Source organism: Eublepharis macularius, chromosome 13 (genome assembly GCF_028583425.1).
Source record: "Eublepharis macularius isolate TG4126 chromosome 13, MPM_Emac_v1.0, whole genome shotgun sequence".
NCBI lineage: Eukaryota > Metazoa > Chordata > Lepidosauria > Squamata > Eublepharidae > Eublepharis > Eublepharis macularius.
In genome coordinates this window covers 34,774,840-34,794,521 of record NC_072802.1, presented here as the reverse complement: position 1 = coordinate 34,794,521, position 19,682 = coordinate 34,774,840, and the positions used below count along the sequence as shown (strand labels likewise).

Sequence of the window (19,682 nt, the reverse complement as noted above, 5' to 3'; positions counted from 1 at the left end):
ATCATATAACAACAACTATGCGCTTATATACTGCTCTTCTGGATAGATTAGTACCACACTCAGAGCAGTTTAAAAAGTCAGTGTTATTATTATCCCCAAAATACGGCTGGGGAACTGGAGCTGAGAGGAGTGGCTTGCCCAGGGCCATCTGCAGCGTTCATGGCAGTAGTGGGAGTCAAACCAGCAGAGTGCTGGCTCAGAGCCCAGCCACTTAACCACCGTGCTACAGCAACTGCTGTGTCACACCTCTCTGCCTCTAGGACAGCTACACCTTGAGATCTACCACTGGTGCCCTCTCCCTCCCTGGGCTCCTACTACCTGTGGACAATCTGCTTTGAGAATGGAGACAAAAATCTGCAGACCTTTACTTCCTTCCAGCAGCAAGGAACTCTTTTTGGCTCTTCTGGCAGCTCCTCTACTGACCTCTCTCCCTGCCAGGAGCTTGTGCGCTAGAAAACTGAATCCCTTCCTGTTCAGGCCAATTCACTTCAGCTTTGACTTGAATCACTTTCCAATTGGCCCGGGGGCTGCACCAACAGGTTCCTTGGGGTGCCACAGCATGTTTCAGTAAAAGGTACCAATGTACACATTTTGGATCTCTTACAGGGTATTCAAGGTTACACCAGCATCCTTTCTGCACTTTCTTTCTCCAGAGCAATGGTGACATTCTAATAACTCCATTCCTAATTTCAGGATTATATCATACCCCATTCTTAAAAAGGAATCAAATGGTTCTTCTGTTGCCAATATCAGTTTGCAGGAGTCAAGACAAGATCCTCTTTAAAGAACACTCAATGATTAACATTGTTAGGCACTGGAAATCAAATTTCAGCAAGTTTTAAGAATCAGGTATACTCTATAAATCTCACAAACCATTTTGCATACTAAGCAGGCCACGAGACATCCTGCATCACATCTGCCTAAAACAAGGATGTAAGCACCTAAAAGAGCTGACAAGTTTTTTATAACCTAATTTACAGTCTAATTTTCTTTGTAATTGCTTCTTGTCCCAGATTAGGTCAGATACTTTTAGACACTGAACAAACCTGAGATGGTAATTAGCACATTGAGTCCTTCAAGCACATCCATCTGCTGAAACCGCCTTCTGGTTATCAGCGAGTAAACTCTTCCTTGTCCACTGCGGTCCAGAAACCACAGCCCATTCTCGGTCCCCACAAGTAGGTTTACTCCTGTTAAGGTGAAAGAGAATGACTTTTACTTCATACATCTCTAGCCCATGAAAGCATATGCTTAACTACATCTATTAGCCTTTAAGTTGCTACAAGAATCTTCCTTGGTTTTGCAACAACAGACTAACACACCTACTCCACAGGAATTTATATCCCTATGTAGGACACATACATTCACAAAACTACTGCATGTTGAGTTATACACGGTTTGGGATCCTGACAGTAGCCAAAGCTCTGTTGGGAGTTTCGGGGTAGCAAATAAAGCTCCATCCACTAGGCAATGCAGGCCTGTTGGCAACATCTGCCAGGGCAAAATTTGGAGCAAATATAGAGATTCCCAGTTGGAAGAAGGGATTTTGAAGGAAGTAAAATCAAAACACAATTCACTGCACAGTGAAACCTCTTAGAAGGGTCATGTGCATTCCCTTACATCCCTCTCTAAGTTGTTTTCTGAATTCCCAATAATAAATCTCTTTGCAACCGGATTGTTTTTGAGACCATGGAAGCACCGATGAGTTGCAGATGTGAACTGACATCTAGTGGGCCAGGCTTCCATTAGATTGCCATGTCTGATAAGGCTTCTTATCGGAGTGTTCTGGTGGAAATAATGAGATGGCAGAAAGTATCACACGGCATGAAGAGAAATACAGTGAAGTACTAGCAATGGCCCGGTAAGAACATAGCGTTCTCCACCTCAGCACACATATCATTACAAGCTTTGCTATGCTGTTCTGTTCTTAATTTAAAATCTTGGCCTCCCCCAAACATACATCAAATGAAACTCAGAGAGCTGTAAACTGTAAATCTACATTTCCTGGGATAATTTCTTTCCCGCATTTCATTCATTTATTTTGCTTCTCATTTATGACTCCAACCGAGGCAGGAGGGTGTGGGTAAAATATTGTATCAGCTCTGCAGGGTTCATCGCCTTGCTGCCTCGTTGTCAGGAAGATGGGAAATTAAAGCTGATGGAGAACTAAGGCATTAATAATAAGGACGGATTCTTATACGACAGGCAGCACAGTCCGGTATTTTGGTATGCTGCAGTCAGGCTTAAAAATTCTAGCTTTGTCCATCAGTGCTATAGACTCAGGTGAGAATTTTCAGGATTTGAATAACTGAAGGCACTGTGCTTCTAGAGCACAGGGGCTGCACAGGCAGCCAGGTGGTCACTGGTTCAAATCCCATCTCAGGCTCAAACTACATGCTACGTTTAACATGTGATTGCCACAGGGACTTGCAGCCATATGCCAGTTGTAAGGTCCCATCAGAATTTGATTCCGAGATGCCACAGGGCCCAATTCAGATCATGACAGCAACATGGGGCTGGGCATTCTCCTCCCAGCGTGCCACAATCCTGATCTGCATTGGACTCCTGCAGTACTTTAAGTTCTGATGGGCAACTTATACCTGGTATGTGACAGAACGTCCCCATGATGATTGTGTGTTAAATGTAATGTGTACTTTGGGCTTCAGCCTTAAGCTCATTAAGTGACATCAAGCAGATTACTGCTGCTTAGTCTCCGATCCCCATCTGCAAGACGTGTGTGTGTTATGTGCCGTCAAGTCGCCTCCTACCTATGGTGACCCTATGAATGAAAGACTTCCAGAACGTCCTATCATTAACAGACTTGCTCAAATCCTGCAAACTGGAGGACGTGGCTTCTTTTATTGAGTCAAGCCATCTCGTTTTAGGTCTTCCTCTTTTCCTACTGCCTTCCACTTTTCCTAGCGTTATTGACTTTTCCAGAGAATCTTGTCTTCTCATAACATGACCAAAGCACGATAGCCTTAATCGTGTCATTTTAGCTTCTAGGGGGAATTCAAGCGTGATTTGATTTAGGACCCACTTATTTGTCTTTTTGGCCATCCATGGTATCCACAAAACTCTCCTCCAGCACCACATTTAAAATGAACCAGTTTTCTTCCTGTCGGCTTTCTTCACTGTCCAACTTTGACATCTGTACATCGTAATGGGGAATACTATTGTTTGGCTTATCTTGAAGTTAAGGAGAATCAAACTGGCCTGCCTTAAAGGCCTGGTATAACTGTGTTAATATATGTGAAATGCTTTGAAAATACTATACAAAAGCATCATTATTATTGTACTGGCTGATCGTGGTGACACCGCAGCTTGCTAAAACTCCACGATCATCTGCTTCTCAGCTGGCTTACCCCACAATGCAGAACACAAGATCTCTGAACTGAACTTCTTCTTGTATTTGCGGATTTCTGGGCTGTCGCTCTGAGGTCGGATATTGGTTGGATTCACATTGACGACAGAACCTTTCCTTGCATTTTGCCTGCTAGTGGGTTCTGGTTTTGCACTGGATGCTGGGAGAAAAGGCAGAAAGATTATGAAACAATTGGTTTACCGCAGAAGAGGACTGTGAGGCAACCCACAAAATCCACACGCATGAAGCTGCCTTGAGCCACACATTTTCTACTAAGATGGGCAGTGGCTCTCCAGATTTTCCAGGCTTTCACACCACCTTCTACTTAATCCTAAATTAGCTGGAAATGCTGCAAATCTAACCTAGGTCCCTCTGCACTGAGCAAATGCTCTAGCACTGAGCCATGGCCCCTCCCTCCTCAAAAGTGGCACGTGAGAATGTCTGTATCACCACAACTACACCGCTCCTCCTCTCCCTAATTCTAGAAGAAGCTGGTAGTGGTGTAGTGGGAAAAAACAGCCTGACAGATTGCTTTTTCTATACTCTTCTGTTGCTTCTGGGCCCATCTGCACCTGAGTTTCTTTCAGTGGTACAGATTGCTGGATTGAGAGCTGGAAACAAGGAGGAGGAGAAAGAGGTGGTGATGGAATGGAGAACAGAGTTGGAAGTGCAGAAACCTAAGCTTATTAGATTCAGCACCAAGGGTCATTCCAAAAGCTAAGCCCCCACTGCTTCTGGAAGTTTATTTTATTGGATTTTTCATGGGTGGGTTTAGGCAGGAATAGGTTTAGTTTGTATCAAAATATAATATAGAGTGTGTGCATACTTCCATTTTAATGAGTGTTTTGTTGTGCTAACCACTGAAAGAACTTGCCAGTGCACTAGTTCAAATGAAGTTTACATCAATTAAAGCTTGTGTGACAGGAGTGTGTCACTTGTGTGAGAAGACTGTGAAAGAATCCTCACTAAAGCAACACAACTTAGCACCTCAGAAAATTTTTTAAAGAAACTTTAGAAGCATCAGGAGGCAGAACCTTACGTCAGTATACCATCCCTTGGAGAAATAAGAATGTGTTGTATTAATCAGACACAGAAGCTTTGCCAGAGCTTGGCAGCGGAAGGCCAACCAAGTCCAATGTTTAGTTTCTAAAAATCGGCAGGCAATTAAAATCACAATTCAAAAGAATGCAAACCAATACACTTGCAAATTATGTTTGTGATTTGAGCAACCATGCTTACGAGAACTACAGTTTGATCCCGTTGGACTGGAGGGAGGAGAGATTTGTAGAAGCCTGGGATCTATGAATGAAGTGAATGATGAACTAGACGAGGAGCTATTTTTTGAGGAGGTGTTTTCAGAGTCTTGTACCTATAATGAAAAAAAATGAAGATGAAGGAACCCTTGCTTGTACTGGGATGGTTCTATGTTCCACTGCAGTATACGTAGTTCTACATCCTCTTAGGAAAACCTTTCTATGAACACAACTTTCCCTAAATGCTTTTGGCTTGCAATGCTGAGTTGTAACTGCCACCATTACCAGTGGGTTAGGGATTAGCACCTGGCAGCCCTTCAATTTAATACAGGCTTCTGAGAGGCTGCTCTGACATGCCCAGGTGGCAACACAGAACCAAGAAGAGAATATGAAGGAAGCGGTGGGTGTGACTATGGGATTTGTCAGCAGTTGAAGTACTGTAGTTGAAGTATGGCCCACCCTTCTCCAGGTAGATGTCCTGTAAATTTAGTGATCCAATAGTGCAATCGTAAAAAGAGTTGCTCCAGTCTAACCCCATTGAACTCAAATTACAATCCATTTTCCTTGTAATATATAATGTATTGGGAGCAGTTGAGAACGGAGACAGCACTCTTCCTACATAGCCTCACTCCTTCATATGCTTAGCCCACCCATTGCTCCAGTTTCTTGGACATGCTGCAACCTAACAGAATACTAGAACTTGCATATATACTATGGTTTGAAAAGGACAGCAGAATCCACATCCTAAGCTATACATAATATAGCAAGGTATAGGACTTTTCCATGTGCCCGACTTACTCCTGATTTTCTGAGCAGTCAATCCACAAACACTGACATTGGTTTGGGTACAGTTATTCTGTACATCTCCCCCACCTTTGCCTTTTTACAGTTGTGGAGACAGTTTATTTTCTTTCTCATGTGCCTTAGATAATCAAGATTTTTAAGCACTGGTGTTGTTATCGCTCCATGACATCATTGGTGATGTCACAGTCCCCCTTTTAATTTTGTTTTTGTGCATGCTTATACTGCTGTATCAATATAAGAGGTGATTTTTAAACAAATGATACAGAAAATGAACACACTGCCAGTCCTTGCATGGGGAAGCCTAAAAGGGGAGCAACTCTGCCAACCATACCAGAGCCTCTACTTCACTGTCCAAACTGGAGACCCCCACCTGGGCAGACCTAGAGCTATGAGACAGAGGACAGCGACAGTGGGGGAAACAGACCTCTGTTAGTATGGGGCCTGAAGCACTAGTGGCTTTGGTCCTTTCCAACTGAACTGCTTTTTCTGGTGCCAGAAGTGGCCATCCCCCAGCCCCTGCAGGCCACTAGGGGTTTTTCCATTTTAAAAAGAAATAGTCAATTCCAATAATTGAAAAGTGGGTTAGAGGCGGGTGGGCAAAACGGAAAGAAACATCATGCACAAGTTAAAAATGGACTCAAAATCAACTTCCAGAAAAAGTAGTAAAAGTGGTCTCAACAGAACCAGAAAAAAACAACAACAGGAAAAACACAAAAAATTAAGTGAAAACTAAAGGCAAAAAAATGCATGCAGAAATCAGGGAATAAACTAGAGCAGTATGGAGCCACAAATGAGAGAAGAAACCCTCATGGAAAAACCCCACAGCTCAATAGTTAAGCTGACATGCAGCAGAACCATTAGATAAAACAGTTGGTTCCTATTCTGTAAAAAACCAGAGTCAGAGGTATTGTTAATACAGAAGTTAGTGATAAACAGAGTAAAGCTTTACCTTCTTAGGAACAGATCTGTTCTGAAGTCCTTGACGGTTCTGAGCAAACTTTAGCTGGTTTGCTGAACAGTCCGAAATTTGGCTTTGCTGCAAGAGATCCGGGAGAAGATAATTCTGGTTGCTCCTGCTCCAGAACCCTTCGTGAGTATTACTGTTGCTAAGTTTTCCTGCAACATGGTCCTGTGCACAAAAACAAGTTTAAAAGCTAGCTTGTGGTGCAAGTGGGTTCCTCCCCCCTCTCTCTCCAGAACATGCAACACCTATCACTTGCTGTAGGATCTGTAGGCACAAAAGTGCTGGCAAATATTTGAGGTTCAAATCTATGTAGTACGTCAAGCTAATAAAAATCGGATTACAGCAGAAAAAGTCAGCAGTCAGAAGAAATCTAATGAAATAAAAATGACATTGGAAATGGGCTTCTGATGGATGACAGCTGCTTTAAAGGACATTGGTAATGTACTGTGTTTATATACTACTGCACCTTCTTGAAGCATTTTGCAAATGATACTTAATCCATTCTCTCAACTGCAGTGACAGGCAGGCAAAGAAAAATTAACATCTTAGAAGCATCTCAAAGAAGTCAGAGAGGAGCCTGTCTCAGAGACTACCTCTCCCTACTATGAAGCAGATGTGAAACCTGGGCCGTTTCCAGATGGCTTACCTGCACCCGGAACGTTGCGCAAAACTTGCGCGAGAAAATGCGATATTTCGTGTTTTCCCCGCAATGTGGCACGACGTTCCGGGTGCAGGTAAGCCATCTGGAAACAGCCCTGTTCTTTCATTAAGCAAAAACTGAGAATCCCTTCTATCAGAGAAGTTAGAAAACTAGCTGAGAAGAGCTAGGATTTCTTGGAATGGGTCTGAGGATTGAGAATGACTCCCAAAAGAGTTCCTTCTGAGTCAATGAAAAAATTTAAAGCCTGCTTATTTTTACAAGCCTTAATTAAATCAAGGAGCTTAGTTTGCTGTTGAAATTGAATAAAATTTGCGGGTTTACTCTTGCTATTTTACATATATTATATTAAAGACTGCAGATAGCTAAGCTGATCCACGTAACAGCCTTGAAATACCATTTCTTATTTATTTATTTAGGATATTTCTATGCTTCCTTTTCAGAGTCCTGCTCAAGGCAGCTTACAATTAAAACTACCACAATATTAAAAACAAGCCACTGGACATAAGCATAATTGTTATTTTTGTATGTGTATTTTTGCTTTGATTTTTAGTGATGTGTTTATTTTTAAGACATACTTTTATTATCTATTGTTTTTTTTTAATTTTAATTTTTGAATTTTTTGACAATATGCAACAGTAAAAAAAAGAAATATATAACTATATAAACAGTATGAATATAAACATGTGCTCGAGACAGCGTATCAATTGCCTTGGCAGTATTTACAATATATGTGGTCAAGACAACAAAAGAACATAAAATTTAATAAATTGCTATAACTTTGAGATTGTCAGGTATTGACTGCAAGTATTTGTTTCGCTTTTCCATACAGTCCAGAAAAGGCCACTGTTTCTCATAGAAATTGGATATCTATTGTTTTAATCTGTTAGTTTAGCTGTCCTGGTAGCTCTGATGAGGACTAGAAAGGTGGGGTATATATTTTGTAAGTAAATAAATAAGCAAGTATAAAACTGCTCAACAGAAAGCCCAAGTCATTCCCTCTAACAAGAGGGTGTGTCCATGCATTGGGATCGGGACCCTCAGGAAAATTCCAGACTCTCCCAGAATCTCCATGGCTGAGATCCAGTGGCAATATCTGCTGACAGAAGGGTTTTCTGTCTATGGAGTGGGACATTCCCACCTTCCCCCAAATGCTCCCCCAAATGCTATTTTTGTGGGATGATGGACCTCCAGGAACAGCTGGAGGGGGAATTTGGAGGTCTGCAGGCTTTAGCCGGAGGGGAAAACAGCCCCATTCATGGACATCCTGTGCTAGATCCAGGCCCAAACAAACAAAAGTAAAGAAAAGGGAAAGCTTGCAGGCAAGACTCTACTCAATTCCTCTGTTAGGAACAAACCTCCTCCCACTTTGCAATGCTCTGGCCAGTAACATAAAGGTACTGGGATAACTAACAAGCACTACACTTGTCAAAATGTTCTACAATATAATGTAAGCTTATTAAAACACATCATATATCATTGTAGTGTAAACGCATCAGATAGACCACATTCAAGTTTGTACAGATTTGCACTGGTTTGTAGATATCCTTGTGCCTTCAGCCTGGCTGGGATTAGATCAACTTTTCAGCATTTTCAACTGTATGGTTACACAGTGGCTAGAGTAATTCATGCATCTGACGAAGAAAGCTCTGGTTCTCGAAAGCTTATGCTACAATAAAGTTGGTTAGTCTTAAAGGTGCTAGTGGACTCTTTACTATTTTGCAACTACAGATTAACATGGCTAACTCCTCTGGATCTATAACAGTGGCTAGAGTGTTCCAGGTGCCTTAGTGGGAGCACCAGAGTTTAAAAGCCTCTCAGTGAGTTCTGGAAGAGATGAAGTTCCTACCCAGAAGCAAAACGGCACTGATCAAGTTGCACAGCCATTCCTCTACTAAGCTCAGCTGAAGCAATAGTCCACAGTGATGCCTTATAGGTGGCACAGATCCAGTCTTTTGTTTGGCTTGCAAACAGAGATGAAACAGCTGACTGAAGCTAAGCATTTTGTGAATGCCAGCCAGTATACTTGCAGACAGACTATGAATCTGGAGTGGAAATAATTTGATGTTTACAAGCCAACACACTAATTGGAAAAATGTGGAAATAAGGAAGAGACAGGGGCTGCTTCCATACTGGGGTGCTCAGGTTGCTGAAGTGATCCTGTGTTAAATCGCCCTTGCAACGGGGATTCTAGAGAACAGAGAGTAATCCATTTTCTCTCCACTGCTTTCCCTTTCACACCTGATGTGTACTGAAGCCTTCCTGCAGTGTTCTCACACGACTGTCAGGATTCTCCCCCCTCCTTTTTGCAGAAGCATAGATAGTGCTGCATAGGAGTAATGCAATACCCTTTTGAAAGCCCTCTGTATATTTGCAAAAGCACCACCCACCCCTCTCCCCTGGTATAAAAAGCAGGCTCAGGTGTGAACTTAAAAAAAAAAACCTTCAGGAGTGCTGGTAATGCTGCATAGAACTAAAAACAATAGCTTTTAACAATTTTAAAAAATCACTCCATGTATTTGCAGTCACCTCTAGAGATCCCCTCTCCCTTCCAACCATCTAAAAGGCAGTCTGGGTTATTCTCTTATGTTGTGGTGACTGCTGCAATTGATGAGTACTTCATGGAAGTCCTGCAATTGAGCTGTTTCCCTTTCAGACCTAAGAAACTGCTTGTGCTGATAGTGCCTTGCCTAAGAAAATGTTGGTTTTTTAAAAGTTTTAAATGTGGTGGCTGTTGTTGAAGGAATGGGTTGAATGGCCCGTGCATGATCAGAGGACAGTGTCATGAGAAAAAAAAAAACCCAAATGACTCAGGAGGCTGAAATATGGAAAATCCTTTGTGTGAAAGCAGCCTAGGAAGAAATTTTTCTCCCAATTCATACTTCTAAAACAAACAACCCCATTAAATGTGAACTGAAATCCCTTTTATGAAGTTCCATAAACTCTCTTATGAATTCAGATTTTTGCAATATAATTCCTTCTCTTCCTCTCTACATAACCAGGACCTCAGTTCAGTTCCAAAGCACATGCGCATTTCAGAGACTTAGGCAGTCTCCTAGCCCTTGCAAACATTATTTTCAGACTTTAAGGCTTATCTACACTATAGATTTGAATTTGTATAATAGTCATTCCCTTTCACCTTGGAATCCTGGAAATGGTACATCTGTGAGAGTTGGTAGGGAGAATTCTCAGCACTCTTCCAACTCTAGACCTTCCGTGAGTATTGGGGGAAGCTTGATGAGCTAAATGAGTATAAAATCTATACTGGCTGACAGCATAAAAATGCCCTGAGTCTTCTGATCTACATCAGTCTCAGGTATTAGACATTAACAATTGCTTTGAGAAGGGACCCGTTACTTTATGGATCCAGAATTTGTTGCAGAAGCCAGCTTGGTTTTTTTAGAATCAGAGCCATCCACAGAATTTGTTAGCTGGGATTATTTTTCTTAACCTTGCAAATTTGCTAGAGGAGAGTGTCTCTGAGCAAGTGCGGAATGCCCTTTTTTCAGTATTGATCCACTGGAGTCACCTCTGCATATGTGGGTTTAGAAGCCACAGGATGCTCACGCACACTGAAGTCTCTATGGAAGTCTCCACTCATTTTGTATTATGCTTAGGTTTTTCAGTATAAGTGTCTATGCAATGCACTTGAACTTTTTTGAACCAACATGGGATTTCTCTCTGTAAGATGTATATCTAAATTCCAATAGCTGCCTACAGAGGAAACAAACCAAGACAAGCTACCAAATATGATTTCTTAGAAATGAAGTTTATGTTTATAAGAAACCAAAATGTATTTCTTTCACATTATCTCGGCGATACTGTAGCAGTGTTAAAATAAAATGCATATGCAGTGAGTTCAAATCCCGGATACTTTGCTGTCCCTTCAGAATAGCTCAACTGATATGCAGTTAATCTAGCTTCATAACCTTTAAAATTCCCTCTCTTAATCCGATTACTCTAATTCCCATAAACAGAAGGGATGAAGTGTAGTTAATGTGGAGATTAGTAAATCCGTTTCAAAGTACGAGTAATTAGAATTGAAAGGTACGGACCAGCATACAAAATACTAGCAAAGCCAACAGTAGCCAGCTTTTGATGGCCAAATTCTTCTTTTCTAACAAGAGCAATATCTGAAATCTATCATGGGATATGAGCCTACATAAAATATTATGCGTCAAGCAGAGTCCAGTTGGGAGATGGTTGAACTTGGGCATGGGTCAAATGAATTTATCAAGAGAATCACTACCGTTTTGCCTCACGAGACTGGGCTAGAGAAGGGAATCTTACAATGCAACCATTATTCTCATACTTCAGCACCCATCACATGCGGATGATTGTAAAGTCATCACTGCAGAGTAAAGCTTCCATGAGGGCTGCAAATGAACGCTCAGGAAATCTCCAGCTCTGTGCAAAGAGATGTTCCCACTGAAACGGTTTGGATTACCTTCTGTTCAGCTTTAGTGCTCTGGGGCTTCAGTTCGATCCCATCTGGAAATCTTGCCCTTGAGAAATTGGCCACTCCATTGCTGAATGGTTGCCTAGTAACAAACAGCAATTAGTGAATTTTTAAAAAGCAAGGAAACCCAAAAAAAGGAACGCGAACACGTAACAAAATTTTTAAAAATTACTACACAGCTATGGAACAAGAATAGTTAGAAGCCTTTCTCTGCCCCTGGCAGCTTCACACATATGAAGCAACTGACGTTTTAGTTTTTAAATTCAGGTACAAAAAGTAACAGAGTTTTAAATGGTAATAGTTCTGCGGTGCTATCAGCTGTGAACAATGCCTTGAGACAGTTACATGTGTCTGCACTGAACACAAAAGCTGTGGCTGGGAAAAGATCAGACCCACACTGCCATGCTTACTACATATTAAACCCTGCCATTTATTATGTGCATGTGCAGTTTACAAGCAGTAAAGCTGTCCCCATATTTGAACATGAGTATCTGTACCCAACTTCCAAAAGCAAAATACGAATCAATGGGAACAGTCAGTATGTGTATGTGTATGTGTGTGGGGGGTGGGTGGGGTTAAAGACCCTCTGTACCGGAAGGGAAGGGGTTCACTCTACCCCAGTTCTCCTCTGCCCTCCTGTCTGCTCCCTTTTCTTCTCATTATGCTCTGCAGGAACTGCAGAGGTGCCTCCCTGGCCCTGGGCAGCAAGACGTTAAATACTTTCCAACTCTCAGAATCACTCCAAGTCTTGCAACACTGCTCGGCCTTGTTCAGTCCTAGTCGCCCCAGCAACTGGCCCAGCATGCAGGCCAGCTCCCCTGATGCCTCCAGGAGGTGGCATTATCACTGATCATTGCTGATCTGCTAATGCTAGGCAATGGACTCCAGGCATTTGTTTTTCTTGCTCCACTTTAAACAAGTGGGATTCGAAAATTTGGCTAAATCCCAGTATAGAATCATGGCTCAATCCAACTGCAATTTGGAGGAGCGTCTGCATTTAGATGTCACAATGAAACAAGTTTGCCCAAACAGGGACATTTTCAATCAACGTCTATAAGGAGAGCACACAAACATGCTTGAATATATTTTAAGTATCACTTCCCTTAATATCTGAATGCAGCCATATTCTCACACGACCAAAGTTTTACCCAGACTGATTCAGTTCACCCAAGGTCAAAAAGTCATGAGAGCCAGTGTGGAGTAGTGGTTAGAATGGCAGTCTACGATCTGGGAGACCCAGGTTCAAATGCCCACTCTGCAAGCAAAACTTGCTGGGTGAACTTGGTCTGTCACACACTTTCAGCCTAACCTACATCACAGGGCTATTGTAGGGATAAAATGGAGGAGAGAAGAATTATGTGAGCCGTCTTGGGTCCCCACGGGGGAGAAAGGTGGGGTACAAATAAATAAAAACATGGCAATTGCGCTGATTCTCTTGATTACTCTTTCAGGCCTTATCAGATGACAGGAGAATTAGCAGGGATGTTACAAAACAATACTGCACTTCTTTTTTGCAGGTATAGGAAGCCCTAAACTAATGGCACAGGAAGCCCTTAGAGGCAGCTCGAGTTCCTGGATCTGACATGATGTAGGAGCATCTTAAATCTCTCTTGGCAGGATATTTTACTCAAGCACAGACTCTCTCATATATCATCAGGAAAAATACACATCTGTCAATTTCCTTGTGCAAAACTGAACTCATTTTCAGATGCTGGGTTCTCAACTCCTCTGCAGATATTGTAGTTTTCGAAGGGAGAGGGGGGGTGAGGAGGCCAACCTCATGTGGCTACAGTCACAGCTATCATCTTCTTCATCACTGCTGCACACTTCGTCACTGGAGGATGAATATTCTGCTGATTTCAGGAGCAAGTTGGCACCGTCTTTTCCCTTAGCCAAGAAGGGTGGGCTCTAAAGAAAGAAAGGACTTGGTTGCTTTTTTGTTTGTATGAATACCGGATTAACTCTATCATTTTACTTTTCAGTCATCAAGAAAGCATAACATTCATGGTCATTTTCACTCTAGATATACTGAAAATAAAGCATTTGTGCCGTAATGCATCAGCGTTAGATCTTTCCCAAGGAATAGTATGCTAAAAGCCAGTGATCAGTAAAGGGATTGTCTGAACTTTTTAAAAGATTGTAAATAGTAGCTGCAGGGAAACCTGATTCAGACTGGAAGCCATGGCACAGGAGGTATTATATCTACCTTTTTTCCTCCCATGCCATTTTCCTGATCTCATTTCCTTCCCTGCCGCACACCCTGTAACTGCTACCTTCCCTATAGAGGAAAGCATACAGGTACCTACATGCATATTTCCCCAACGTGGCAAATAGCAGTCCCAGGGGAAGAGGGGTGTGACTAAGGCCGGGAAAAGGGCAAGGGGAAAGTGTTAAGCATATTTTTCTGCAGCACCAAAGTCTCTTGCAGCTGCTATAAATTTTAAAAAACCTATGGGTGACCCATTCACTGATCTGAGTCTGACCCAACCATGCATACAGTAAGGGCAGATTAGATATTTATAGCACTGGAACATGCTGGAGATGGGTAGAGTTTTCCTTGTGTGGACTGCTTACTTCCCTGTAGCCTATTCTTCCCCCCTCCTCATAGATCTACTTTGGGTATGGGAACTCACCTGGGCAAAAGTAGCATCAGAGGAGACATACACTATAAGTGAAAGGGACCCCCCCCCCCGTCACTTTTGTTTGAAAAAAGAATGTGCCTGTCTATGCTTGCAACTGAGGTCCAAACTACACAACACAATACGGTCTTCAGAAAGTTGGGCCCTCAGCCACATAGCAGCTGCAGGGAATGTCATTTTAAAATCAGCAGGAACCCAGCTCAGTACAGACCTGTGGCATGGTGGGGGGCAGGAAGCCCCCCCCCCCGTGTTTTCCCAAGCCCAAATAGCTGCAGCTGGAAGTTGGCTTTGTTGGGCTGGGTGAAGAGAGTGAAGGTGCTGAAGGAGAGAGGCAGGAAAAGAAAGGGAGAGAAGGACGGAGTGTGGATGCTTCTCCTCATAGCATGGTAAGGCAGAGGATGAGAGGAAGATACACTCACTGGAAGGGTGAAATGCTCTGCTATTACCTTCACTGAGTGCATCCTCCTCCTCTGTTGCTAGTCCAACCATGCTATGAAGCAGGGGTGGCCAAACTTGCTTAATGTAAGAGCCACATAGAATAAACGTCAGATGTTTGAGAGTCACAAGACATGATGCACTGAAGTGACTTCAGATGAAGAGGCAGGTTTAGGGGAGTGTCCTGAAAGTGACATCACAGGAAGGGGTGGGGTTTTGGTGCAGTATGGTAGAAGTGATATCATCAGAAGGGGTGGAGCTTAGGAAGAGCCATCAACTGACCTTTGACTTGGAAGTGATATCACAAAAGTGATTTCACATCCTTGCTAGGCTTCACCCCCAAAGTCCCCAGGTATTTTCTGAGTCAGACCTGGCAAACCCAACATTTTTATTGAAAATATGAAAGACATGGAAAGAAAATAGGAAGAAGGGAAAAAAGGAAAAGGGAGGGAAAGACATGGAAAGAAAGAAGGAAAGGGAATGAAATAAACTAAACTAAAATAAAATGTATAGCCATGGCTCAGAGACCACCAGGAGCCACACAATATGTCTAGGAGAGCCACATGTGGCTCCCAAGCTGCAGTTTGGCCACCCCTGCTATGAAGTAACCTTACAGGGCAAATCAGGCACGCTGTCTGTATTTCTCACCTTCACTCCTCCTGCCTCCTCTCCCCATCCCTTTCTCTTTTCACCCAGCCTAAAGAAGTCTGGAGCAGCAATAAGGTCATGGGAAAGGAAAGAGAATGAGCTCAGCAGGAAACGGCAGCACTGTACCCTCTTGGCTGCTGCTAGTATTCAACAGTGGAAACAGATATAGCCAGACAGATACGTGTGCTTGTTACTGTACACATGGTCTGTGATTTTGGCATGCCATGTTTTACCTCTCCCTGAAATTACCCAAGCAGCAACTAATGCACACAAGACTATCTCTGCTTCTTCCACTGTAATTCCAGGTATTTGATCTAATGACAAAAACAAACTTTGCAAGGCCAAATGGGTAATAATAATTCTGGAGAAAGAGTTCTGGAAACTTAAAAATAGTGACAGGAGAACAACCTACTGAAATACGGCAGAGATGAGATGTGTGCTCAGGCTTCTTATAGGACTGGTGGTGGACAGATGATCCTGAATATCCCAGAAAGAGAATTTTACAGATTTAACAAAACAACTAGTCACAAGTCAACAGTCGGCCTTCTTTGCCAATGCTGTATATGCAAAAACCCAAATTGTTCACTGTGCGCTACATGCTTCAGTTCTAGAGTTGCTGTTGAGTATGCCTACAGACTGTAGGCTGATTTGTAAGCAACCTGACTGGCACAAATAAAAAACATGAGAATCACTTGGGTATCTGCTTCCCTGCTAACTAATGTGAACTGTCTGACTCGCCAGCATGGGGACTTCTCTTACAGCCAAGTCTGTATCCATGAGCAGGGTCAGTTTGTTGGTGATTTCAATCATCTGTTATTTGTGCTAAATATGTTACAAGTTCTCAAATCACATTTATTTCCATTTAAAAAGCAAACCGTATATTATTTTAATGCTATCATATCTGCATTTCTCATAAATTCAGCTTGCATTTTGCAAACCCACACACACATTTCGGGAAGCTATTGGACCTCCTCCCCCCCTCCCCCCTAGTCTGGATAAAGGTTGTGAAGGGATTCCCACAGTGCAACATTGTGCCTCATAGTCATCATATGCACTTGATCTGTGTTGGACTCTTTGATGAAGTAGACTTCATAATCTGTGTTAGAGTATGAATAGTTTGAAGTATGGTACACTTTATTCTATTTCAGAGGGTCTTTAATCAGGCCGCCCAGGGCTCAGTCTGCACTACATTTCTGGTCTCCATATGGAATTACTTCAACAATTTTGATATCACTGTTAGTTGGTTAATGAGGCCCAACAGCAAGAGATGTCAAGTGTTTGTGAGTAGGACAGTGAAATGGTACCCCTTCAGAGGTGAAAGTAAGTTGGTCCAGGCCAGTGCCGATTACTGGTAAGGAACTGGTCAAACCTTCCCTTCTTCTTCAAGATTCCCACCCCTACTCCAGTCCCGAGAGAGACGCTCCTGGTAAGAAATTTAGAAGTTCCATCTACCAGTGCAGTTCCTCTTGTTTGTTGGGGAACAACACAAGAAATTTGTATCACACCCAATATGAATTTTTTGTGCCTCCTTGACACACACTGGCTTCTTTTCTGTTTGTAACCACAGCATGCAGACATGGCTTTAGGCTCCCCATCCCCCATGGTCTTTTCACATCCTCAAACTGCCCCATGGAGCCCATATTGGCTCTGTTGTGAAACTTTCACATAACTAATACGTTTTTGGAGCCAACAGCAACTCTGTGAGAAGGATTAAGAATATGAAAACGGGACAGGTGGGAAGAGGCTAAAGCCACTTCTCCCTGTGTGCTGTGTGTGGTTGCTGTGTGCTGATGCAATTAAAAACTTACAATGTCCTTATGGAAGAGAGCAGGTTGAGGAAAATGTCACAAAAATTTTATTTCCCCCTCCTCTGTAATCCCTTATAGCCCACCCCCTTTGTGTTTTGGTTGCTCTGTCAGCTGATTGCTTACCCACAGCCGCACACATTTATATGGAAGAGAAGTCTGACTAGCCATTAGCAACTTATTAGCAGCCCAATCTTAATGGCAGCCATTATTTAAACTTGACCCATGACTGAAGGGCCAGCACCCCTGACTCTGTCTACTGACTTACTCCAGAGCAAGTTGAGGAAAAGGCAATGCTTCTGCACAAGAATGGTAACAGAGGCTTCAGATGTGCCCTCACTCCTTTATTGATGCACCTCAGTATAAAAGGCCTTGGGTCAGTCACATATTCTCAGTCTATCCTGCCTCACAGGGCTGTTGTAAAAGAATGCAGAAGAGTAAAAGGATGTAAGCTGCTCCGTGTCCCCAATGGGAAGAAAGGTGGGGTATAATTGAAGTCAAGAAATAAATTAACAGAATAAATTATCAATCTGGCAGTATCTTATAAAGCCATGTTGGGGGAGGCGCCTCAGTCATCAACTCAAGGAGGCTTTCTCTTTAGATGCAGGTTGGCAAGGAAGTACATGAAATGGGAAAAAAAACCCTAAAATCACATCTGCAGAAAACAGGTGTGCGACAGAGATCATTCATGAAACTTTTTGTGATTTCAAACTTTGCTTTTTTACTCCAAACTCCGGAAATGGAATCCTTGCACAATTAATGCTTATGTAGACAGATGGAAGTGTGACCCAAGGATTACCTGCAGCTGATCGGGTGTTCTGATGAGATGCTGACTCTGGTTGCCTGTTGCTACTGGAGCTGCTGCAGTTGCTGTTTATTTTCACTGCACACCCCCCCAGGGATGATTGCTGTGCGCTGTCAAGAACAAAGACCAGAAACAGAGAACATAGCACATTCCCACTGCACATTCTGTCCCAGGGTCTCAAAGCCACTTCCAAAAACAGCACGACCAAGGTTCACAATACCTCTAGGGGAGTAGTTATTATTATCTCCACAGAGGATGAAACCTACCACACTCCCAGAATAGCTCGGTAAAATGGCATTCATCTCTTCAACAGTCAACAGTTCTATAAGCCCCACTGAAATTGAGTTAGGCTGTACCGGGGCAGATGTGTGAATATTAATATGTGAAGCCCACCAGATCCCCTGCCAATTCTGATCTTCCTGCTGAACTGTCTTCTAACAAAGGTCAATGTTGTGTAGCAGTTAAGTGTCAGATTATGCACTGGAGGAGGGGGGGAATTCCATGAAACTCCCTGGACGATGGGGGTCAATCACCCTCTCTCAGGCTAACTTATCTCCCAGAGCTGTTGTGAAGATAAAATGGGGGAGTGGAGGGAGCCACATTTACTATCCTGAACTCCTCAGAGATCGGGCAGGATAAAAATTTAGTAAGCCAATGAAAACAATGATTGGCACAAAAGTTAGCTTGCAAGCTTAAAAGACAGGCTTGTTTAACTACCTGTTCACTTGAAGGTAATAGATCCTTAACTTGCCTCCAATGTGGAGTATTTACTTGAATGGAGGGTAAATCTCAGGTAGAAACACAAATTTATATGAATTGAAATACTTTTTTCAATGCATTTCTGCAGTTAGGTTTGTTAGATTTTTGCCATGCAGTCAGATGTTATGTAAAATGCCGCAGGGGGGGGGGGGGGACACAACCCTGTTCTGATCGACTTTTTTTGTGACTCGTAAAGTAAAACAGAAATGTGTCTTTGAACTAGCTTGCCTTACATCCTTGGATGTGTCAGGGCACTCGGGAAGGAACAATCTGAATTAATGAAGATAATGACCTTGGTTCTGTTGTCTCTACTGATAGAAATATGATTTCATTTGAATCCTATACCTTTCCACAAAGCTCAGGATGGTAAGCTTGATGTTTAACCCATTTAATCCTGGCAACAGCCCTGGAGGGCACGTTATGTTATTAACTTCATGGCTGAGCCAGAATCTCTTTGGTACAAGTTCAGCATTGCAGCCCTATATAAACACTTCTAACTGCATTTATACTCCACCTTTCTCCACATTTTATCCTTCTCTGCCATTTTATCCTCACAACAACCTTGTCAGGTAGGTTAGGCTAAGAGCAAGGTCACCCAGCCAGCTTCCATGGCAGAGTGGGAAACTGAACCTGGGTTGCCCAGATCTTAGTCCGACAATGTAACCACTACACCACACTGGCTCAAAGTAACAATGTTAAGTTAAGTAAGAACATTAGACGAGCTTACCTTGAAGGATAACTTTGATGGTTAAAGTGACCTCTGCCATAAAATTTTGAGATTGTCCTTTCTGGAACCTTAAAGATTTAAGCAAAAATATATTAAAAAGCTAGATTCTTATTCTTTACTCTTTAAAATACACATACACAAAAGGAACACTATTCTAATTCGCAAAGCTGTGTAGACCCCCCCAAAACTTCAGTTAGGGTATAGAAGCAGTATCAGAAGTGCAACTCAACAAATACATGTACAGATATTTTAAAAACAGCTGTTTTGCAAAAGTGTTGATTTACATAAGCAGTTGGAAGGTGATTAGGGGACGCTCGGTCTCCAGTTGGTGCTGCTGGGCTCAGATGCCTCCCTTCCTGTGC

General features: G+C 42.5%; 1 protein-coding gene across 1 annotated transcript in view; it reads right to left on the bottom strand.

Annotated features, from left to right (window-relative positions):
• NRK (Nik related kinase) overlaps positions 1-19,682 on the bottom strand; it is a 128,717-nt gene that overhangs the window by 15,625 nt on the left and 93,410 nt on the right. The window contains exons 17-25 of the mRNA XM_054996027.1: positions 19,321-19,388; positions 17,829-17,944; positions 15,637-15,701; positions 13,280-13,410; positions 11,491-11,584; positions 6,371-6,550; positions 4,604-4,733; positions 3,366-3,524; positions 1,047-1,190 (exon numbers count right to left, since the gene is read on the bottom strand). Of these exons, the coding sequence (XP_054852002.1) occupies positions 1,047-1,190; positions 3,366-3,524; positions 4,604-4,733; positions 6,371-6,550; positions 11,491-11,584; positions 13,280-13,410; positions 15,637-15,701; positions 17,829-17,944; positions 19,321-19,388 (1,087 nt within the window). The remainder of the gene's footprint in view (positions 1-1,046; positions 1,191-3,365; positions 3,525-4,603; positions 4,734-6,370; positions 6,551-11,490; positions 11,585-13,279; positions 13,411-15,636; positions 15,702-17,828; positions 17,945-19,320; positions 19,389-19,682) is intronic.